Source organism: Oncorhynchus masou, chromosome 28 (genome assembly GCF_036934945.1).
Source record: "Oncorhynchus masou masou isolate Uvic2021 chromosome 28, UVic_Omas_1.1, whole genome shotgun sequence".
In the NCBI taxonomy this organism is placed as follows: Eukaryota; Metazoa; Chordata; class Actinopteri; order Salmoniformes; family Salmonidae; genus Oncorhynchus; species Oncorhynchus masou.
Genome location: NC_088239.1, coordinates 57,744,442 through 57,769,983, shown reverse-complemented (window position 1 = coordinate 57,769,983; position 25,542 = coordinate 57,744,442). Strand labels below are relative to the sequence as shown.

The 25,542-nt window shown below is 43.4% G+C and overlaps 1 protein-coding gene across 1 annotated transcript in view; it reads right to left on the bottom strand.

Annotated features, from left to right (window-relative positions):
• The window catches only part of LOC135517965 (astrotactin-2-like), a 569,522-nt gene that overhangs the window by 315,876 nt on the left and 228,104 nt on the right, over positions 1-25,542 (bottom strand). The window contains exon 11 of the mRNA XM_064942708.1: positions 7,595-7,745. Coding sequence (XP_064798780.1) covers positions 7,595-7,745 — 151 coding nt within the window. The remainder of the gene's footprint in view (positions 1-7,594; positions 7,746-25,542) is intronic.

Genomic DNA, 25,542 nt, shown 5'->3' with positions numbered 1-25,542 from the left:
CTTGTCCATAAACTCCTTACAGAGTATGGAAACCAATATGCAATTTTGTAATTTGGGTGAACTATCCCTTTAATATTGAGGTGGTATTCTTGAAAAATGAGCAGGAACATCACTATATAGTGGTCAGACCCTGGTAATATGGATAAAGGATAGAACAGAAACCTAACACATTTTAGAAATGACACAAAAATGAGAATTTTTCTGAACATGTAAAAAAACATGAGAATACATTACATAACAGGGAGGGTTTAGCCGGCAGGGATATCCTTGTCTCTTTGCGCAACAGCGACTCCTGTGGTGGGCCGGACGCAGTGCACGCCAACCAAGGTTGCCAGGTGCACAGTGTTTCCTCTGACACATTGGTGCGGCTAGCTTCCGGGTTGGATGCGCGCTGTGTTAAGAAGCAGTGCGGCTTGGTTGGGTTGTGTATCGGAGGAAGCATGAGCCCGTACGGGAGTTGTAGCGATGAGACAAGATAGTAGCTACTAAATCAATTGGATATCACGAAATTGGGGATAACATTTAAAAATAATAATAATAATTAAACAACACCTGCACAGGATCGGTACATCAGAACATCACACCTGCGGGACAGGGAGAGGATGGCAACAACAACTTCCCAAGTTACACCAGGAACGCACAATCGCTCCATCAGTGCAGACTGTCTGCAATAGGTTGAGAGAGGCTGGACTGAGGGCTTGTAGGCCTGTTGTAAGGCAGGTCCTCACCAGACATCACCGGCAACAACGTCGCCTATGGGCACAAACCCACCGTCGCTGGCCCAGACAGGACTGGCAAAAAGTGCTCTTCACTGATGACTCGCTGTTTTGTCTTACCAGGGGTGATGGTTGGATTCGCGTTTATCGTCGAAGGAATGAGTGTTACACCAAAGCCTGTACTCTGGAGCGGGATCGATTTGGAGGTGGAGGGTCCGTCATGGTCTGGGGCGGTGTGTCACAGCATCATTGGACTGAGCTTGTTGTCATTGCAGGCAATCTCAACGCTGTGCGTTACAGGGAAGACATCCTTCTCCTCATGTGGTACCCTTCCTGCAGGCTCATTCTGACATGACCCTCCAGCATGACAATGCCACCAGCCATACTGCTCGTTCTGTGTGTGATTTCTTGCAAGACAGGAATGTCAGTGTTCTGCCATGGCCAGTGAAGAGCCCGGATCTCAATCCCATTGAGCACTTCTGGGATCTGTTGGATCGGAGGGTGAGGGCTAGAGCCATTCTCCACAGAAATGTCATGGAACTTGCAGGTGCCTTGGTGGAAGAGTGGGGTAAAATTTCACAGCAAGAACTGGCAAATCTGGTGCAGTCCATGAGGAGGAGACACACTGCAGTACTTAATGCAACTGATGGCCACACCAGATACTGACTGTAACTTTTGATTTTGACCCCCTCTTTGTTCAGGGACACATTATTCCATTTCTGTTAGTGACATATCTGTGGAACTTGTTCAGTTTATGTCTCAGTTGTTGAATCTTGTTATGTTCATACAAATATTTACACAAGTTAAGTTTGCTGAAAATAAACGCAGTTGACAGTGAGAGGACGTTCCTTTTTTTGCACAGTTTACTTGTCAGACAGAGAACTGATACGGATACTTTTGGGGTGGATTTTGCGGGGGTTTGGTACAAATCTGATTTTAGGTTCTATATTTATTGGACATTATATAAATATACTTTTTTTTAAGACCAACTTGGGTGCAGTCAATTAGCTACATTTCTCAGAGATCTAATTATATTTAGACAAAACAATGTTAAAGGAATGCTAATATTTTATGTTTCTAACTGCAGAAACAATTTCAGAATAATCTGAGTGTCACGTTCATCGTAATGATGAGACCAAGGCGCATCATTTTTTTTTTTGATCACTGGTACCTTGTGTTGGTGCCAATGAAAAGCAGCAACCAAATAGCAGCAACCAAATAGCAGCAACCAAATAGCAGCCTACTTCCTAGAGAGTAAGAGGATAATTAGCTTCCAGCGTGAGCAGCAGCTGAAACGGCCACCGTAACCTTTCAACAAATTGAGTTGTTATTTTTTAATCATCAAAATGACTGCCACCTTTTCAGAGCCTTAAAGGGCATGCTTAGAATCGATTTACAATTGAAGCTCAAACGGTTAGTTATCTTTTAAGGGGACCAATCAGCTTTGTTGGGGATAACAATCGTTAAATTATGTTTAAGATCTGTTGGTAATAAACAAAGATTTATTTGATTCATAATCTAAGACAGACAAGACCTTTAATTCCTATTAAGACACAACATGAATCTCTATCAAACTCATTGCTGTCCAAATGAAGACAGGAACATATTGAGTAGGACCAAGATGACTCTGTTATAGAGCAGTTTAATATCAATCCATATATCAGGATGAGGCACAATACAGGAGGCAATGTTCAAGATTATGTGTGAATCTGTAAAGTTATCACTCACTTTGGAGGAATAAACTGCAGTTCTCAAAAACCACCCCTACAAACAGGAATAAAGAAAAGGCAAACAGTTTGTCAACAACATGCTACCTTTTCATGTATAACAATAGCAACCATGTTGTCTGTAAATGATGCTTTAAAAAGTGCACATGGCCATGGGCAGAGAGGCATTGGGATCACATAGCCAACTTGCCTGAATATGGACTGAATAATTTAATTAACAAGCTAGCAACAAATTAGCGAGGTGGAACAGCGGCCATTCAGCAACGTTCCAAATGAGATCTGAATTATGCAAGGAAATTAATTAGAATTTCACATATGGGAACCAGATTCATCCTTATCAACCCAAAGCTAGAACTAGTTTATTGCACCTCAGTCGATAGTCTGTTAATTAATACGCTTTTAGTCTATCGCTTGTTCTCTTTTATTTCATAATATATTTCAGATGTACTGCAGGAATACTTGATAATTATCCTTGGAGTGCAGGGAAATATAAACCAGACAAGATTAGCTTTTGCCATTACTTTGATACAGTACATGTTAATTCCTTGAAATGAAGGCATATTGGATTCAATTGGCATGGCGACAGTTTCCCTCATGTCTGCAGTTCGCTGCAGTTAGGCTACACTAAATACACAACACAAAAAAGTCACACTTCTGACGGTGAACTGAAACCATGACAAAACATTGGGTTGTGTCATCACACTAAAAGTGCAATGCAATCAAACAAGCTGGTTTTTGGACATTTGAGCTATTTCCTCTTTCTGAGGAGTCAGGTTGACACCAGTGTGTTGTGTCATATACAAGGTTGTCGATAAACCATGTGGGTCTTAATGGCAGTCAGTAATCGTATCAAAACAGAACCAGTGATATGTCAAGACAGTGCTTTGAGGAAATGAAAGCATGTCAAGAAATAAAGAGCAAAGAACATTGAAACCTGTGAGGCCTCGTTACATGACAGTGCTAATGGTGCATAGCTGCTGTGGGTTTAGTAAACTGAAATACCATAACCACTGGAGAAATACTTAAGGAAACGGTCCCGTGTGGCTCAGTTGGTGAGCAGGGTTGTGCATTTGAATCCCACAGGGGATTAGTATGGACAAAAAGTAGGAAAATGTATCCACTCACTCGCTCTGGATAAGAGTGTCTGCTAAAACAAATGTACAAATGTAGAAAATCACAATCATTTGTCATCAGACAATATTATGTATACTGAGCACCATTGAAAAACAACTTGATGTATTGTAGACAAAGCACTCAAAGGCTATTGAAGGAACCAAAGCCGGACAGACAGAAATAGAGTCGCATATTGGTAAGTGATTTTTAAGCAAAATATTGATTACTGTTTGCTTGGCATGAATGTTAATTGCAAATATAAAGAGGCCAGGGAAAGATCCATAATCCTGTAACAGACATTGTTATAATTCTCTTTTAGATACAACAGTGGCCTGTTGCAGGGTATTTGAATCATCGACAGTAGAAGTATCAGGAAATGTAAGACAATTTAGACAATGGCATAGAGTTCTAGCGTGGTTCATTGTGTTAAATGAAACAGGCTCATCTGATCGCAACGTCCTCTTCTCCTGCCCTTCCACCACTTCCCCTGTTATGGTTATTATTTTGTGTGTCTTTCAAAGCCACCTACTATAGCATTTCCCACCCTGAACCCTTCAAATTGGCCAGTTTAAGAGGTTTATATATCTGCTTCTCATCCACTCTCTCAGTAACAACATCTTAGACAGAGAGGTGGAGTGCACACTTAAAAGGATTTGTTTTCACAAAAAGAGTCAAAATATGATTGCTTTAGCAGAGTACTCATCTCTTTGTAGCAATTTCCTAAGTAATTTGGAGATGACGAGGACTCCCAATGATGTCTTAAAATGTTGTGTTATGGGTTGTTAAAAGTACCTATAAATACAATAACAACATAGTAGAATTAGTCAATAAATGCCTACTGTATTTAAACACTAATTACATAGCTTGATTGAGCACCCATATTGCATCTCACTTTGCTAAGTCGCCCACAAAATGTGCTTCCTTCGTTGTCAATCAAAACTATTTTCCTTGACTTTTATTCAAATGCTCTTCTCCCCTCTGATGGTAATGTCATACCTCTTAATCAATGCTAAATTTGTCATGATATTGATGAAAACCATATGGCACAAGACAAATCATGTCAAAAATAATACCTCCTTCTGTTCTCTCTGATGTGCTGACATTTGTCTCTCTGTCTTGCGTCTTTCCTCTTTGGAAAAAGTGCTTTAGTTTCAGTCCATAAAAGATGGAAAAAATATCCATAAAAGCCATAATTCAATGTTAACCTTAAGGTAAGAAACAACATATGAAATGAAAAGCTTCTGAAGGGATCATCACACATTGAGAGCAATGTCTTTCTTAGTAGAGTTGTGACACGTAGCTCACATCTCACTTTGAATGTTTGAATGAGAAGCGGTAAAAAGGGGAAAGAGTGATGACATTGAAAAGATGATAGAAGAAACACAACACATGGGAGGGAGTATATGTTTCAGAAAAGAACACGTAGCCAAGAGATCATTTACAGCACCATCATAAATCAATTGATGTACCTATACATAGTGCACATTCCGTTCCACAACAATAAACATGAAGTATTTGAGCCATATGGTTAAGATGTCAAGGTAACTGCCAAAATAATGGTAAAACTTGAGTAAATGAGGGATATAAAGTATATTGAAATTAGATGCTTCCACACAGGTGTGGTTCCTGAGTTAATTAAGCAATTAAAATTACATTATGCTTATAAAAATGCTGGGTAGGACATTATTTTGGCTACCATGGCTATGCCCCCATAGGATGACAATGCCCCCATAAGGCACGAGTGGTGGTTTGCTGCTTTGATGCGCATGAAAAATATATAAGCCATATGCCATGACCATCTCAGTTAACCAGATCACAACCCAATTGAACACTTTTACGGGAGATTCTGGAGTGGCTCCTGAGACAGCATTTTCCACCACCATCAACAAAACCAAATTATTGAATTTCTTGTGGGAAAAAGTTCCAGACACTTGTAGAATCTATGCCAAGGTGCATTGAAACTGTTCTGGCTCTTGGTGGACAAACACCCTATTAAGACAATGCATGTCGGTGTTTCCTTTATTTTGGCAGTTACCTTGTATATCCAGAGATTCATGTTAAAAAAACGTGACTTTCAATGAATAACACTACTTAGTTATTTTTCATTGTTAAAGCAGATAACTCTTGCCCTATTTGTTACTACATATTTATGAACTTCAGGTTTCAGCCACAGGGGGCTTTATCTAATGCACTTGTGAAAAATCTCACCTTTGATGATAAAAAAAAAACAAAAAACAAAGAGCAAGTACTACATCACCATTTATTAGTCCTGGTGACTAAAGATGCCTTTTTCTCAAGCATGGCATATTGTAATCATACAGTATATGGTTCTGGGAACATCTCAGATTGTCATAGTAACCATGTATGGAGTAAGAGCTGAGTTGTATGCAGTGACTCTACCTATCCCTCTAAAGAGATAAACGTTTGAAACATTATGGAAATGCAATGATTTGGATACAACCCCGCGTATCTATTACCTGAAATAAAGCTGTGCTCAATGCTCTACATGAGTGTTGTACCCTCATGGGCAAGACAAAATATTAAGTGCCTTTCAACAGGGTATGGTAGTTGGTGCCAGCCACACTGGTTTGAGTGTGTCAAGAACTGCAACTCTACTGGGTTTTTCACGTTTCCAGTGTGAATGGTCCCATCAGTATATATGGATGTAGAATAAATATGTATGTTTCCATGTCTTTACAAATTGGAGGTATGTAAAGTAAGCTGCAACAGGTTAACACAATGTTGCACTATAAGAACACTATTGGCCACTGTGTTGGTGAATCCTCATGTGAAAGACCTCTGAGTGGTATAAGGCAATATTTAGCAATACATTACATTTGTGGGTAAAACAATTACTCTCTGATAGTTGTGTGAGGCAATATCCCTTTTAAGCTGGCTCTCAGAGTAGCATAGCAAGAGTTGAGCAGATCTCTCTCGATTCAGCAATTATTTTAACAGCCCCAGTAGAAATTGTAGTATCAGTGTTTGGCTCACATTCTTAGGGACATACAGCCCAGAGGCCAGTCAAATTACAGCAGCACCCTATCCCCTAATGATCAAGCCATCCATCACACAGCTACCCAACTACCCCATAAATGTAATTGTTTTACGACTCCGAGCCCGCCCAAACTCCCGCCAAACCTCTGGCATTGGACCTTTCCCGTCTCTCCTCCATCTCTCCTCCCGTTGTAAATATGCAAACGACCAACCACGCTCACTCAAAGATGTACTGTATTGCATATCAAATCAACTGTAATATGCTTCCTACAGTACACTATGAGGTGCAATCTAGAACCTAAAAGGGTTTCGGCTATCCCCATAGGAGAACCCTTTAAATAACCCTTTTAGGTTCCATGTAGGACCCTTTCCACAGAGAGTTATAAGTGGAACCAAACTGGGTTCTACATGTTATCAAAAAGGGTTATTTAAAGGGTCCTATGTGGACAGCTGAAGAACTCTTTTGGAACCCTTCTAAGAGTGTAGGTTACAGTATGACAGCCTATAACTTCTAACGTTTCTGGGTGTGGCAATGTAGCTACTCCAAAAATGTCAGTTTCAGATGATATTTTTGGGGATATTCATGATTTGAGTAAGCCTGGGATCATGACATCTTCGTTTTATACCTGTCTGACTTGCTTTCAATATGCATGCAGGTGGTGTGAACGTTCACACTTTTGCCAATCACAGATTTAGAAACATGTCCCAAGATCATTATCATCATGGAATGCCTAACGCTCTTCAGAATGTGGTGGGAAACGACCGGCGCCTACTCCCTTTCCTCTGTATCAATGTGTATGTGTTAATTAGCAGATCTTCAACTGCCTAAAGCATCTTAACTCGATGAAGTCAAACTGAATCACATAAATCCTCTAAATTATGGGAGATTATGAATCCTCCGACTGAGAAATTACACATCGCTGAGACATTACACTTACATATAGCACTTCATTATGCGACAATTCTCATTGTGTCATACTAAGAATAAATGTGGGAATGACATTTCTTTCGAGAGGTTTTACAGAGGTGACAGTAACTCACCATACAGCCGGTTGAGTCGACTCTGCGGTCCGACACACACTTGAAGTTCTTCCTGCAGCCCCCGTTGTCCTGGGAACAGTCTCGGACCGGGCCGAAAGACGCCAAGAGATCATCTACTGTGTCAAAGTAGGTGGACATGATGGCCTCCTCCCTATGATGGGCAGAGAAGAAGAAGACACTGCCATCAGTAGCCTGATCAGAATAAAGCCTGAACACTTAACTGAAAGTGGATTTAGTCATAGGTTGACGCCTTGAGACTGAGGCTGTCCTATTTTGGAAAACGCACTGGCAGTACTTCTGATGGATTTCAGAACTTGGTTTGGTTAGTTGTACATAGAGAAAAACAGAACAAATACAGCGGTTGGTCATTTTTGGGGGGAATGCTTCAAAATCCACATATCTAACATAAAGCAAAGGTCTCCCCTGTGGCTCAATGTTATTACCACAATAACCCAATCTTTTCCTTTCCTTACAAAAACTGTATTACCTCATTTTCCTAATGTTGTGACCCTCATATTAGTGCTATCATATTGTTACAAGATAAATCATGATACAGAGAGAGTTTGAAAAGGAGACATATCGTCCGTTACTTTGAAAAAGAGTGCGCTTGAAAATATATAATCTCCGTTCTGTCCTTGGTGTGTCCTTTATGTCCATTACTTCTGCTTGGATATGTTGCTACTTTGTAGTGATGTGGACTGTGGGAAAATGGTACAGATGGAATCAGATGAATGATTATGCATTTCAGGAGAGACAGAATGACAGAAATCCGCCAGCCATTTAAAGCTTAAATCAATTCCATTGTGGAATCGATCTCCAAAAGATATACTGGGATGTTTGGGCCATTGTCCAAGCTCTGTATACAACAAATGGATATTTTGTCCTGATGGAATAAAGAATACATAGAAAGCAAGGTGAATGATGAGAGAGAGAGAGAGAGAGAGAGAGAGAGAGAGAGAGAGAGGAAGAGGAAATATGATACAGATCTCAGACCACGATACACACATATTATGTCGAGGGTGGGAATATGCAATAAGGCTGCCCGTTTTTATTGTGAATAATCAGGGCAGAAAGGAAAAAGGTTAGCAGCATTTTAGGCTGCTGCGACATTGTTGACTGGCGCTATTGAATGATAATTACTACCAGATAGCAAGGTCTTAACCCTTTACACCTGTGGGAAATATCTCCAAGTGGCCACACAACTCTCCAAAGTGTGCACAGTTCCTACATAATTTCAATGCATTTTATTTGCTCAAAGAAGAGTCTTCAATTATAAGGTGTTTTTTAACATCTATCCTAGCTGTGCCATTGATAAACTCAAGCAAGCGCATTTGTAGTTTTTTTGTTTGGATCGCAACCCTTTATCCCTGCCATCACACAATTACTGTTGTTTTTTTACGCAATCCAAAAACGTCCCTGTTTAAATATCAATCTGCGTCAGGTGGGCATCATTTGAAAGCTTGTTCTGTTGCCAACATGACTAGCTCAGGTATAAAATGTGATCTAACAATGTTAAGCTTTCACAAGGCAATTCAGAGAAAGATGGTGTGTCATTTTGGTGAGCATAGAAAGGAGTTGTGTGCATTCAAGCGCATGTTCCACGGCAAATTTTCTTCACAATAGACAAGCATAGGCTCATTCTGTACAGAACAATCCAGTGTGATGTCACGTCATCTTGTAGCTTATATCAAACCTAGTTATCATAAACATGGATGCTGTATATGACATGAGTTTTATGATATGGAAGTGTGCAAATTTGGATTCACAGGTGTTTGGCTTGCTTGTATGACATCAAAGTGGTATTTATTATAATCCTCAACATCTCATCTTTCAGAACACATTGAGTCTCTTTAATTTACAGGCCTTCCCTCACTCAGAAAACAAAAAATGCAGGAGTGATGGGGGCAACTTCTTGTCCCGTGCGGTACTCATGTACAGAACAAGACTGTCAGTCAAACAAAACCCATACAGCGCTATGAAGCACAGAGCCTGAGCTCTGAAGTAATTTATAGCACACTACTGTACAGCCACTGCTTTCCAATTGTTGTGTCTTTACTGTGGATTAAATTATATAACATGCTATTTTATCAAATTAATTCTCTGTAATTAATATTACCTGATTAAACTAATAATGTAAATGTAATTAACTAGGAAGTCGGGGCACCACGGAATAATGTTTATAGAGCTGTTGTCTTCCGAATAAACTCTTAAAGACGTGGTTGTAACGGCTGTCGTATGAAGGAAAAGAGGAGGACCCATGCGCAGCGTGGTAAGTGTCCATATTTAATAGAACAAACTGAGCATGACAAAATACAAAAATAATAAAGTGAAATAACAAACCTAAACAGTTCCCTGTGGAACACACAGACACAGAAAATAATCACCCACAACTCAAAAGTGAAACCAGGCTACCTAAGTACGGTTATCAATCAGGGACAACGATTGACAGCTGCCTCCGATTGAGAACCATACCAGGCCAAACACAGAATCCCAAATTATAGAAAAAGGAACATAGACTGCCCACCCCAACTCACACCCTGACCATACTAAAACAAACACAAAACAGAGTAACTAAGGTCAGAACGTGACAGTACCCCCCGCCAAAGGTGCGGACTCCGGCCGCAAAACCTGAACCTATAGGGGAGGGTCTGAGTGGGCGTCTGTCCGCGGTGGCGGCTCTGGCGCGGGACGTGGACCCCACTCCACCATAGTTTTTGTCCGCCTCTCCACCTGCCTACTTGGTCTCTTTAGAGCGGCGACCCTCTCCGCCGACCTCGGACTGGGGACCCTAGCCAGGGGTCCCAAATGGGCGGGAGATTCCAGCAGCACCGGACAGACGGGAGTTTCAGGCAGCTCCGGAGTGAAGGGCGACTCCGGCAACTCAGGACAGACGGGCTACTCCGGCAGCTCAGGGCAGGCGGGAGACTCCGGCAGCTCAGGGCAGACGGGAGACTTCGGCAGCTCAGGACAGACGGGAGACTCCGGCAGCTCAGGACAGATGGGAGACTCTGGCAGCGCTGGGCAGGAGGAAGACTCTGGCAGCTCAGGGCAGACGGGAGACTCAGGCAGCTCAGGACAGATGGGAGACTCTGGCATCTCAGGACAGACGGGAGACTCTGGCAGCGCTGGGCAGGAGGAAGACTCTGGCAGCGCTGGGCAGGTGGAAGACTCTGGCAGCACTGGACAGGCGGGAGCACCTGTAGGGAGGAGAAGGAGAGACAGACTGGTGCGGGGGGCTGCCACCGGAGCTCTTGAGCACCGAGCCTGCCCAACCCTACCTGGCTGAATGCTCCCCGTAGCCAGGCCAGTGTGGCAAGGTGGAATAGCCTGCACTGGGCTGTGATGGCGAACTGGGGACACCATGCGTAGGGCTGGTGCCATATACCCCGGCCTAAGGAGACCCACTGGAGACCAGATGCGCTGAGTCGGCTTCATGGCACCTGGCTCGATGCCCACTCTAGCCCGGCTGATACGAGGCGCTGCTATGTACCGCACCGGGCTATGCCTGCGCACCGGTGCCTGCCCGGTCTCTCTCTCTCCACGGTAAGCATGGGGAGTTGGCTCAGGTCTCCTACCTGACTTAGCCACACTCCCCGTGTGCCCCCCAATACATTTTTGGGGCTGCCTCTCGGGCTTCCAACCACGCTGCCGTGCTGCCTCCTCATACCACCGCCGCTCAGCTTTCGCTGCCTCCAGCTCTGCTTTGGGGCGGCGATATTCTCCAGCCTGAGCCCAGGGTCCGTCTCCGTTCAAAATCTCCTCCCATGTCCAGGAAGTCTTGAGATTTTGGCCGCTGCTGCTGCTGCTGCCCATTACCACGCTACTTGGTCCTTTGGTGGTGGGTGATTCTGTAACGGCTGTCGTATGAAGGAAAAGAGGAGGACCAATGCGCAGCGTGGTAAGTGTCCATATTTAATAGAACAAACTAAACACGACAAAATACAAAAATAACAAAGTGAAATAACAAACCGAAACAGTTCCATGTGGAACACAGAGACACAGAAAATAATCACCCACAACTCAAAAGTGAAACAAGACTACCTAAGTATGGTTCTCAATCAGGGACAACGATTGACAGCTGCCTCTGATTGAGAACTATAACAGGCCAAACCAAACCAACTATAACTGCCCACCCCAACTCACACCCTGACCATACTAAAACAAATACAAAACAAAGGAACTAAGGTCAGAATGTGACACTGGTAATATTTTATATCAATAGCAGTCAATTATTAATTGTCACCTTATTCAGTCTCATCTGAACGTCGTAAAATTCTTGGTTATTTTCACAAACACTGGCTAACAAAATGTGGTTTATTTATATACTAAATACCTAACTAATCACACAGAATTACATATACACAGGATGGATCATACATTGATTACTAATTATGTCATAAAATAAAACGTCCCTAGTGGACGAAACCGATATGACGGCTGGTTACGCAAAGAAAGGGGGTTGGGTTTCAATGAAAGTGTGGGAAGACTGAGGAACAAAAGGATTGGGTCTCTATTCAGACCTTATGAAGCTATGCTATCGTAAATACAGAATCTTATACATAAGATAAATAACGGCCATTTGGAAAAGGACAATGCAAGAAATATATTTACTCTGAGCTGTGATTTGATACATTGGTTAAAGATTGAAGGCTGGGTTGCCCAGCAGAGATCTCCCTTGTCCTTTGCAACGTTTCCGCCCAGAAATATCCTTCAGTCTGTCATCTTGTGGTGGAACGGAAACATTGCAGTACCCTGTCGTTCTGAGGAGGTTGTTCGTCCTTTCGTAGGCCACAGACGTTTACAGCTGCTGATAACTCAACGTTTAGGATGTATCACTCCTTTAGTGAATAAGAGTTCACAACTCATACCAAGTTGCAATACTATAAGCTCATGCTATATACAGTGCCTTGCGAAAGTATTCGGCCCCCTTGAACTTTGCAGACTTTTGCCACATTTCAGGCTTCAAACATAAAGATATAAAACTGTATTTTTTTGTGAAGAATCAACAACAAGTGGGACACAATCATGAAGTGGAACGACATTTATTGGATATTTCAAACTTTTATAACAAATCAAAAACTGAAAAATCGGACGTGCAAAATTATTCAGCCCCTTTACTTTCAGTGCAGCAAACTCTCTCCAGAAGTTCAGTGAGGATCTCTGAATGATCCAATGTTGACCTAAATGACTAATGATGATAAATACAATCCACCTGTGTGTAATCAAGTCTCCGTATAAATGCACCTGCACTGTGATAGTCTCAGAGGTCCGTTAAAAGCGCAGAGAGCATCATGAAGAAAAAAGAACACACCAGGCAGGTCCGAGATACTGTTGTGAAGAAGTTTAAAGCCGGATTTGGATACAAACAGATTTCCCAAGCTTTAAACATCCCAAGGAGCACTGTGCAAGCGATAATATTGAAATGGAAGGAGTATCAGACCACTGCAAATCTACCAAGACCTGGCCGTCCCTCTAAACTTTCAGCTCATACAAGGAGAAGACTGATCCGAGATGCAGCCAAGAGGCCCATGATCACTCTGGATGAACTGCAGAGATCTACAGCTGAGGTGGGAGACTCTGTCCATAGGACAACAATCAGTCGTATATTGCACAAATCTGGCCTTTATGGAAGAGTGGCAAGAAGAAAGGCATTTCTTAAAGATATCCATAAAAAGTGTTGTTTGGGAGACACACCAAACATGTGGAGGAAGGCGCTCTGTTCACATGAAACCAAAATTGAACTTTTTGGCAACAATGCAAAACGTTATGTTTGGCGTAAAAGCAACACAGCTCATCACAATGAACACACCATCCCCACTGTCAAACATGGTGGTGGCAGCATCATGGTTTGGGCCTGCTTTTCTTCAGCAGGGACAGGGAAGATGGTTAAAATTGATGGGAAGATGGATGGAGCCAAATACAGGACCATTCTGGAAGAAAACCTGATGGAGTCTGCAAAAGACCTGAGACTGGGACAGAGATTTGTCTTCCAACAAGACAATGATCCAAAACATAAAGCAAAATCTACAATGGAATGGTTCAAAAATAAACATATCCAGGTGTTAGAATGGCCAAGTCAAAGTCCAGACCTGAATCCAATCGAGAATCTGTGGAAAGAACTGAAAACTGCTGTTCACAAATGCTCTCCATCCAACCTCACTGAGCTTGAGCTGTTTTGCAAGGAGGAATGGGAAAAAATTTCAGTCTCTCGATGTGCAAAACTGATAGAGACATACCCCAAGCGACTTACAGCTGTTATCGCAGCAAAAGGTGGCGCTACAAAGTATTAACTTAAGGGGGCTGAATAATTTTGCACGCCCAATTTTTCAGTTTTTGATTTGTTAAAAAAGTTTGAAATATCCAATAAATGTCGTTCCACTTCATGATTGTGTCCCACTTGTTGTTGATTCTTCACAAAAAAATACAGTTTTATATCTTTATGTTTGAAGCCTGAAATTTGGCAAAAGGTCGCAAAGTTCAAGGGGGCCGAATACTTTCGCAAGGCACTGTATATGCGGTGACCTCACCCATTACAACCAGCATGTCCAGAGATACTACCTCTCTTATCATCACCCAGTGACTGGGCTTACCTCTGCTGTACCCGCACCCCACCATACCCCTGTCTGCGCATTATGCCCGGAATATATTCTACCACGCCCAGAAATCTGCTCCTTTTATTCTTTGTCCCCAACACTCTAGGCGACTAGTTTTGATAGCCTTTAGCCGCATGCTCTTCCTACTCCTCCTCTGTTCTGCGGGTGATTTGGAGGAAAACCCAGGCCCTGCATGTCCCCAGGCACCCTCATTTGTTGACATCTGTGATCGAAAAAGCATTGGTTTCATGCATGTCAACATCAGAAGTCTCCTCCCTAAGTTTGTTTTACTCACTGCTTTAGCACACTCTGCCAACCCTGATGTCCTTGCCATGTCTGAATCCTGGCTTAGGAAGGCCACCAAATATTCTGAGATTTCCATACCCAACTATAACATTTTCCGTCAAGATAGAACTGCCAAAGGGGGAGGAGTTAGGATGCAAAGTAAAGTCATACTTTCCAAGTCCATACCCAAACAGTTCGAACTCCTAATTTTAAAAATTAATCTCTCCAGAAATAAGTCTCTCACTGTTGCCGCCTGCAACCGACCCCCCTCAGCTCCCAGCTGTGCCGGGACACCATTTATGAATTGATCGCCCCCCATCTAGCTTCAGAGTTTGTTCTGTTAGGTGACCTAAACTGGGAAATGCTTAACACCCTGGTAGTCCTACAATCTAAGCTAGATGCCCTCAATCTCACACAAATCATCAAGGAACCCACCAGGTACAACCCTAAATCTGTGAACAAGGGCACCCTCATAGATGTTATCCTGACCAACTGGCCCTCCAAATACACCTCCGCTGTCTTCAATCAGGATCTCAGTGATCACTGCCTCATTGCCTGTATCCGCTACGGGTCCGCAGTCAAACGACCACCCCTCATCACTGTCAAACGCTCCCTAAAACACTTCTGCGAGCAGGCCTTTCTAATCGACCTGGCCCGGGTATCCTGGAAGGATATTGACCTCATCCCGTCAGTTGAGGATGCCTGGTCATTCTTTAAAAGTAACTTCCTCACCATCTTAGATAAGCATTTTCCGTTCAAAAATATTCAGAACTAAGAACAGATATAGCCCTTGGTTCACTCCAGACCTGACTGCCCTCGACCAGTACAAAAACATCCTGTGGCGGACTGCGATAGCATTGAATAGTCCCCGTGATATGCAATGGAAGTCAGAAACCAATACACTCAGTCAGTCAGGAAAGCAAAGGGCAGCTGTAGCACTATCTCCAAAAAGTTCTGGGACACTGTAAAGTCCATGGAGAACAAGAGCACCTCCTCCCAGCTGCCCACTGCACTGAGGCTCGGTAAAACGGTCACCACAGATAAATCCATGATAATCGAAAACTTCAACAAGCATTTTTCAACGACTGGCCATGCCTTCCTCTTGGCTACTCCAACCTCGGCCAACAGCTCCCCCCGCAGCTACTCGCTCAAGCCTCCCCAGCTTCTCCTTTACCCAAATCCAGATAACAGATGTTCTGAAAGAGCTGCAAAACCTGGACCCATAAAAATCAGCTGGCTTGACAATCTGGACACTCTATTTCTGAAACTATCCGCCGCCATTGTCGCAACACCTATTACCAGCCTGTTCAACTTCTCTTTCTTATTGTCTGGGATCCCCAAGGATTGGAAAGCTGCCGCAGTCATCCCCCTCTTCAAAGGGGGAGACACCCTGGACCCAAACTGTTACAGACCTATATCCATCCTGCCCTACCTATCTAAGGTCTTCGAAAGCCAAGCAAAGAAACAGATCACTGACCATCTCGAATCCCACCGTACCTTCTCCGCTGTTTAATCTGGTTTCCGAGCTGGTCACGGGTGCACCTCAGCCACACTCAAGATACTAAACGATATCATAACCATCATCGATAAAAGACAGTACTGTGCAGCCGTCTTCATCGACCTGGCCAAGGCTTTTGACTCTGTCAATCACCATATTCTTAACGGAAGACTCAGTAGCCTCGGTTTTTCTGATGACTGCCTTGCCTGGTTCAACTACTTTGCAGACAGAGTTCATTGTGTCAAATTGGAGGGCATGTTGTCCGTTTCTCTGGCAGTCTCTGTGGGGGTGCCACAGGGTTCAATTCTCGGGCCGACTCTTTTCTCTGTATATATTAATGATGTTGCTCTTGCTGCGGGCGATTCCCTGATCCACCTCAACGCAGACGACACCATTCTGTATACTTCTGGCCCTTCCTTGGACACTGTGCTATCTAACCTCCAAACGAGCTTCAATGCCGTACAACACTCCTTCCATGGCCTCAACTGCTCTTAAACGCTGGTAAAACCAAATGCATGCTTTTCAACCGTTTGCTGCCTGCATCCGCACGCCCGACTAGCATCACCACCCTGGATGGTTCCGACCTAGAATATGTGGACATTTATAAGTACCTAGGAGTCTGGCTAGACTGTAAAACTCTCCTTCCAGACTCATATCAAACATCTCCAATCTAAAATCAAATCTAGAGTCGGCCTTCTATTTCGCAACAAAGCCTCCTTCACTCACGCCGCCAAACTTACCCTAGTAAAACTGACTATCCCACCGATCGTCGACTTTGACGATATCTACAAAATAGCTTCCAATACTCTACTTAGCAAACTGGATGCAGTTTATCCCTGTGCCATCCGTTTTGTTACTAAAGCACCTTATACCACCCACCACTGCGACCTGTATGCTCTAGTCGGCTGGCCCTCACTACACATTCGTCGCTAGACCCACTGGCTCCAGGTCATCTACAAGTCCATGCTAGGTAAAGCTCCACCTTATCTCAGTTCACTGGTCACGAAGGCAACACCCACCCGTAGCACACGTTCCAGCAGGTGTATCTCAGTGATCATCCCTAAAGCCAACACCCCATTTGGCCGCCTTTCCTTCCAGTTCTCTGCTGCCTGTGACTGGAACGAATTGCAAAAATCGCTGAAGTTGGAGACTTTTATCTCCCTCACCAACTATAAACATCTGCTATCTGAGGAGCTAACCGATCGCTGCAGCTGTACATAGTTCATCGGTAAATAGCCCACCCAATTTACCTACCTCATCCCCATACTGTTTTTATTTATTTACTTTTCTGCTCTTTTGCACACCAGTATCTCTACCTGCACATGACCATCTGATCATTTATCACTCCAGTGTAATTATTTGCCTACCTCCTCATGACTTTTGCACACAATGTATATAGACTCTTTTTTCTTTTTTTCTACTGTGTTATTGACTTGTTTATTGTTTACTCCATGTGTAACTCTGTGTTGTTGTCTGTTCACACTGCTATGCTTTATCTTGGCCAGGTCGCAGATCTAAATGAGAACTTGTTCTCAACTAGCCTACCTGGTTAAATAAAGGTGAAATAAAAATAAAAATTCTAGCTGGTATAGTCAAATTCATCCTTCTAGAGTGGCGATCGTCACCTCCATGTTGAAATTCGCCCTTCTAAACGTATGGACATAGTCCTCACATCATCGGGAACACAATGTTAATTTCGTTAGGTAGTAGTCGTTCAACCATTCGCAACCAGAGCTCACACTGAGGTTGGCTTAGTTCACCATGAATTTGGTCACAGGGGCTCTTTTAGAAATGTAGGCCTATTCATTTGGGCGTGGCCACTGATTGAGCATATTTTACTTCTGAAAACAATTATCTTATTTTAAAAACAAAAATTACATTTAATCTTTTCACAAATAGTTTCATATTTAAACATTTAAATTGCACAACAATTCCATGTGAATCTGATGTGTAGACTTTCCAAGATACAGTTTATGTTGTCCTATCATCAGTAATAATGTCTCAGATGACAACTGATCTGACATCATATTCTTTAAGTACCAACGGATACTTTCAACTGGTTGGATTACCGAAATATTGTTTGGTTCCCAACCCTTTGATGTTAAAATACTCTCCCTATGTTAACAAAGGACTTTCCAAGTGTCCATTCTGTAGAGTGGAGAGAAAAAGGGGGAAAGGTATTTATGGGGGGTCATAAACCTCCCCCAACAGGGCAACTGTCATGACACAATGTAGGCACTTATCAGTGGCCAAATCAGAAATGTTCAACCCGCATACAGGTACAATTGTAAAGGGCTTCTAAAGTGACAGAGAGAGACATAGCGAAGGAGAATATAAATATTATGGGCTGTGTGAGAGATGAGAACAGGGAGATAGAGCTACAAAGTGAGACAGATAGACAGACAAATTAACAGACAGACAGGCAGACAGAGAAATAGAGGCACATACACACAGATATTGAAGAGAAAATACCCAAGGACACCACTCTTCCTGGCACAGTACTACCGGCAAACAACAAAAGCATGTGTGCCACCATATCACTGCCACCCGTTTGTTCAGAGCCACCAAAGCTGCCATGTCTGTCCCTGTCCTCTGGCCTGTCGTGTTGGGGAGCAGGTGGGAGTCTACAGGCGTAAAAGTGATGAGGGGGATTACGAATGGTGGCTTTTTGGTCCGATCGCTTCCAATATGATTGGACATGATTTCCCAAGGCCAAAGATCTGGCAGTGCGCAGGGGCCTGCCAGCTTACAGTAGGTACAGGAGGCTGATGCCTGATAGCCCTCTGCCTCACACAGGTGCCCGCTCTGCCCAGCTCACAGGAAATTAACAAGTCATTAGAGGTGTATTGACATATAATGAAGCCATGAGTATTCCCTGTGTTTAATCTGAGCTAAACCACATAGTGCTAGCTGGCTGTCCTGTAAATTCTCTGTTAACCTATTTGTACATTTTTGAGTTTGTTGCTTGTCAGGTAATGTAGTCTTGTACTACTCAGATCTAGAGTAGCAGTTCACCATGGTAACTAATAGAAATAGGTATAAAGAAATGCAGAAGCATGTTTTTTTCAATTGGTATCATCAAAGGCAATACAAGATTTTAACAGAGACAAAAATAGTGTCCATGATGAAAAGCCATCCATCTTGGCCAGTGCAAAACAAAGAGTTGCCAGCCACAATGAGAATCTGTTGAGCAACACACAAATATCAATCTGAAGGGGATATTGTTTTGAGCTCCTTCTTATATTGTAATCATCTGCCAGAAAACAAAAAGCAATCTCTACGGTACCAAAAGTAAAAGATGGATTAGAAAATACTGAAAAAATAGGACAGTGTGACAATAATACAGTGTCTTATTTACTGCAGCTACACAGTATCATTGTGACAGACTTGGTTCACCTAGAGTTCTTATTCCAAATGGTATGGTATGTGTGTAAGCATAGCCGTGGAAAGTAGGGGTGCTGACGATGCTGCAGCAGCCCCTGAAAAATCCAAAATAATTCTGGAAAAATACATTTTCTCAAAAGTAGTGCACTGGGTCATTAATAGTCCTTCACTAGTGGACCGATATAGTCCCCTCTTGGCAAAAAAATCACAGCACCCCTACCCCCAAACTACTTCCTGTTGATGTGTGGAAGGAAAGAGCTTAACAGTCAAACGATCACTAAAACTCTATATTATAATAATCTTGCCATAGGTTCCCTCTGGAATGCCTTTTAACTGTTTTATTCCTCGGTGACATTATACAGTGCTAGCAAAATGTCTTACTGCTCCAGTCTCCTGTTCAAGTGCTACATCAACTTTATGCTCTATGGTTATCTCAAATACACTACAGTTATTCAAACATCCAGTTGACATTGTGCAAACGGTTGGAATGATTATATTTTCATCTCTCTATCTTAGCTCTGCTTGCAATATGAAACACAAAGGCAACACATACTGTTCACCTGCATCAAACACACAACCACCCACACACACAGTTATTTATTTCCAGTTGGATCACAGGAGAGAAAGCATTTTGTGAGAAGAGTGTTGAGAAGGAGATGGATGAGTTGGTGGTGAATGCTGCATGCAGGGGAGAAGGGGCAGTAGTGAAGGGTGAATTATTGATCTTAGGCTTGACCTGCCTCCCTGCTGCGTTCTGACTCCACAGGGGAGATAGGGTCAAAGGTCAAAACAGAGGTTTGATTCATGCTGCGAACACCTTTCCATGGATATGTCACTGTTTTCCACTGGGGTGGAATGGATATAGAGGCAATAACAGTTACGTGTTAACTTGAAACCAATATTGCTCCTCTCTGTTTGGAAATATTGTTTTAATCAATGGCAGGACTCTGAAAATAGCCTTTTATTCATTCCAATGTTTTTTTTCCTGAATCACTGTTATGACAAACTATCACTCTGGCCTCTCAATCTTCTATGGAATGGGAGTGGGAACACAATTTTGCAGGGTCAGTTTATGGGGTGGTGCGATCGCACACAATTACAGCAACTTCAATATTTTATGGAGTTGATCCGATGGCAATTTACTATGTATGAAACTGTCATTTGTGAGGCATCGTGGTTAGGGGCTGATGGCAGGTCGCGTACCGGGTTTTAATTGGAGAGCCGGCATTGATTGGACGCACTTGTCAACATGCGTGATGGAGGGCCGAGGATATCAGCATGCTCCATCCATTAACTTTTATTGCTAATAAAGCGAACAGGCACCGCCCGCTGGCATTGTCACAGCCTTTACCAGGTAGAGTGGAGGAGTGAGAGAGAGAAGAAAAAACAACACACATATACATGCACAGACACACACACAGACAGAGACACACACACAGACACAAAAGTGAAAAAAGGGTTGAGGGCCCCATTTTGTGTACTATTATTAAGGAGCTGACTCCTAGGTGGCATAGTAGTGATGATGAGGAAGAATAAAGGGGTCAGGCTGGAGGAGGCCTAGAGGAATGTGTTAGCTCACGGCAGCACCACAAGCCGAGAGGTCGCTTAAGTGTCAACACCTCACCATGCCTGACAATGTGTCAGGAGTGGAGAGAAACAATAGAGACAACATGTCAACAGGTCCATCTAAGGAAAGATGCAGATGATAGATGGTCGCTGGTTGCTCTCTCACCTGCAGAGCACCAGAAAACATGCCTGAATATGCAGTGTGCTTTAAAAGCTAGACACAGCAAGCTATTCAGTAGAGCATGACCTTCCACAGTTCCGTCACAATAACTAACACGATCTGAATAGAAATGCAGGTACTGTTTTTGTTTCTGTGGCAACCTTATATCACGAGGACTCCCATGTCTTCGATGTCGGCTGGAGAAAATTGAACCATAATTAAAACTGAAAGCTAATGTTAGTTTTTTGTCAACTTAACTGACTGAAAGACAGTTGCTACATGTTTGGATGTTGGGACCACCTCTGCCGGTCAGTTGAGTCTGGATACTGAATTCCATGTCTACTGTGAGGTTAGCGGGAGGAGAAGGAACTCCTGTGGGAAAAATAGTTGTTTTTCTTGGAAAAGGAACAAAAGTGCTTTCTTTGGAACAGGGCCTTGGGGAATAGAACACACAGGGAGGAACGACATGACTCAACAAAGGGGAACAACAGACTGTAAGGGACAGGCAGATAGGTGTTATTGTGCAAACAATCCATGTACCCCTTTCTAGTACTTTGTCTGCACTGCGCTTATCGTTGTGACAATTAAGAGAAAAAAATGAACGAATACAATGGGATGCATATTGCAAATCACATTATTTCAAGGTATCAAAGTAGTTACCTCTATGGGATCAGTGTCCCCCCCACGGGAATGGTTGAGCTAACGTGTGCTAATGTGATTAGCATGACGTTTTAAGTAACAAGAACATTTCCCAGGACATAGACATATCTGATATGGGTAGAAAGCTTCAATTCTTGTTAATCTAACTGCACTGTCCAATTTACAGTAGCTATTACAGTGAAAGAATGTCATGCTATTCTTTGAGGAGAGTGCACAGTTATGTACTTGAAAATGTATCAATAAACCAATTAGGCACATTTGGGCAGACTACAACATTTTGAACAGTAATGCAATGGTTCATTGGATGAGTGTAAAACGTTGCACATATAATGCTGTCATCTAGTGGCCAACATCTAAATTGCACCTAAATTGCAATAATACATTGTGGCCTTTCTCTTGCATTTCAAAGGGAGGATTTGTCCCCTAAAACTCCAGGCAGAGCAAGATACTCACTGACTTAATGAATCATTAGAGTGAAACAGCTGCACATCAAGCAAGACATCAAGGGGCTTAGCGACTAAGTCTGAAACCCAGTCTTAAGATGAATACATCCTTACTAACAGCACACACATAGACATAGAGGAGCAGTTTACAGAATACATTAATATAGAGAGCCCTGCTTTTTTCTAAAGAGGGAGAAGAGAAAGTGAAAGAGAGGGTTGTGTGGAGAAAAGGAAAGGAAAGGAAAGGGGAAGAGATGGAGATGGAAGAAATAGAGTGCAAAGATAACAAGAATAGGAGATAAACATGGAGGAAGAGAGAGAGGGGAAGAAAGGATGGCAATATGGGAAGTGCTGTCAAACACATCATTGTGCGATTAAAACATACTGCGCCGTTCAGTCAGATAGCCAGAGGACATGCGATCTGGCTCCTCTGAAAAGAGACATGAAACTCACAGAGTCTCACTGAGTCTTCACTGAGGGAAGACTGTAGCGCTGTATAGTCTTTCATGTGCAGCTGTGCACACAGCTCAACAGTCGGGAGAAGGTCTGATTCACCAAATTGCAGTCTAGGGACCCTGACAGCCTCCTCTGAGGATCGCATCAAACACACGCTCTGCAAAATCACAGCCATTTTCTTAGAAACAGCCTTGATGTCGTTGAGGAAATGAAAGTGTGCTAAACTGACTGTGCATAATTAGAATGAGCTCTACTCTAATGAGATCAATCCAGCATTAATGCTACATATTTCATACAACTACTAACTACTAATTTGAAAAATTACTCTCTCCAGAAATAAGTCTCTCACTGTTGCTGCCTGATACCGACCCCCCTCAGCTCCCAGCTGAATCCTGGACACCATTTGTGAATTGATCACCCCCCATCTAGCTTCAGAGTTTGTTCTGTTAGGTGACCTAAACTGGGATATGCTTAACACCCCGGCAGTCCTACAATCAAAGCTAGATGCGATCACTGCCTCATTGCCTGTATACGCTACGGATCCGCAGTCAAACGACCACCCCTCATCACTGTCAAACGCTCCCTAAAACACTTCTGTGAGCAGGCCTTTCTAATCGACCTGGCCCGGGTATCCTGGAAGGACATTGACCTAATCCCTTCAGTTGAGGATGCCTGGTCATTCTTCAAAAGTAACTTCCTCACCATTTTAGATAAGCATGCTCTGTTCAAAAAATGCAGAACTAAGAACAGATATAGCCCTTGGTTCACTCCAGACCTGACTGCCCTCGACCAGCAAAAAAACATCCTGTGGCGGACTGCAATAGCATTGAATAGTCCCCGCGATATGCAACTGTTCAGGGAAGTCAGGAACCAATACACGCATTCAGTCAGGAAAGCTAAGGCCAGCTTCTTCAGTCAGAAATTTGCATCCTGTAGCTCCAACTCCAAAAAGTTCTGGGACACTGTGAAGTCCATGGATAACAAGAGCACCTCCTCCCAGCTACCTACTGCACTGAGGCTAGGTAACACGGTCACCACCGATAAATCCATGATTATCGAATACTTCAACAAGCATTTCTCAACGGCTGGCCATGCCTTCCTCCTGGCTACTCCAACCTCGGCCAACAGCTCCCCCCCCCCCCGCAGCTACTCGCCCAAGCCTCTCCAGGTTCCCCTTTACCCAAATCCAAATAGAAGATGTTCTGAAAGAGCTGCAAAACCTGGACCCGTACAAATCAGCTGGGCTTGACAATCTGGACCCTTTATTTCTGAAACTATCCGCCGCCATTGTCGCAACCCCTATCACCAGCCTGTTCAACCTCTCCTTCATATCATCTGAGATCCCCAAGGATTGGAAAGCTGCCGCAGTCATCCCCCTCTTCAAAGGGGGAGACACCCTGGACCCAAACTGTTACAGACCTATATCCATCCTGCCCTGCCTATCTAAGGTCTTCGAAAGCCAAGTCAACAAACAGGTTACTGACCATCTCGAATCCCACCGTACCTTCTCCGCTGTGCAATCTGGTTTCCGAGCCGGTCACGGGTGCACCTCAGCCACGCTGAAGGTACTAAACGATATTATAACCGCCATCGATAAAAGACAGTACTGTGCAGCCGTCTTCATCGACCTTGCCAAGGCTTTCGACTGTCAATCACTATATTCTTATCGGCAGACTCAGTAGCCTCGGTTTTTCTGATGACTACCTTGCCTGGTTCACCAACTACTTTGCAGACAGAGTTCAGTGTGTCAAATCGGAGGGCATGCTGTCCGGTCCTCTGGCAGTCTCTATGGGAGTGCCACAGGGTTCAATTCTCGGGCCGACTCTTTTCTCTGTATATATCAATTATGTTGCTCTTGCTGCAGGCGATTCCCTGATCCACCTCTCCGCAGACGACACCATTCTGTATACTTCCGGCCCGTCCTTGGACACTGTGCTATCTAACCTCCAAATGAGCTTCAATGCCATACAACACTCATTCCGTGGCCTCCAACTGCTCTTAAACGCTAGTAAAACCAAATGCATGCTTTTCAACCGTTCGCTGCCTGCACCCGCACGCCTGATTAGCATCACCACCCTGGATGGTTCTGACCTTGAATATGAATGAATATTAAATGAATATGTGGACATCTATAAGTACCTAGGTGTCTGGCTAGACTGTAAACTCTCCTTCCAGACTCATATCAAACATCTCCAATCGAAAATCAAATCTAGAGTCAGCTTTCTATTCCGCAACAAAGCCTCCTTCACTCACACCGCCAAACTTCCTACCGATCCTCGACTTCGGCGATGTCATCTACAAAATAGCTTCCAACACTCTACTCAGCAAACTGGATGCAGTTTATCACAGTGCCATCCGTTTTGTCACTAAAGCACCGTATACCACCCACCACTGCGACCTGTATGCTCTAGTCGGCTGGCCCTCGCTACATATTTGCCGCCAGACCTACTGGCTCCAGGTCATCTACAAGTCCATGCTAGGTAAAGCTCCGCCTTATCTCAGTTCACTGGTCACGATGGCAACACCCACCCGTAGCACGCGCTCCAGCAGGTGTATCTCACTGGTCATCCCAGAAGCCAACACCTCATTTGGCCACCTTTCGTTCCAGTTCTCTGCTGCCTGTGACTGGAACGAATTGCAAAAATCGCTGAAGTTGGAGACTTTTATCTCCCTCACCAACTTCAAACATCTGCTATCTGAGCAGCTAACCGATCGCTGCAGCTGTACATACTCTATCGGTAAATAGCCCACCCATTTTACCTACCTCATCCCCATACTGTTTTTATTTATTCACTTATCTGCTCTTTTGAACACCTATATCTCTACCTGTACTTGACCATCTGATCATATATCACTCCAGTGTTAATCTGCAAAATTGTAATTATTCGCCTACCTCCTCATGC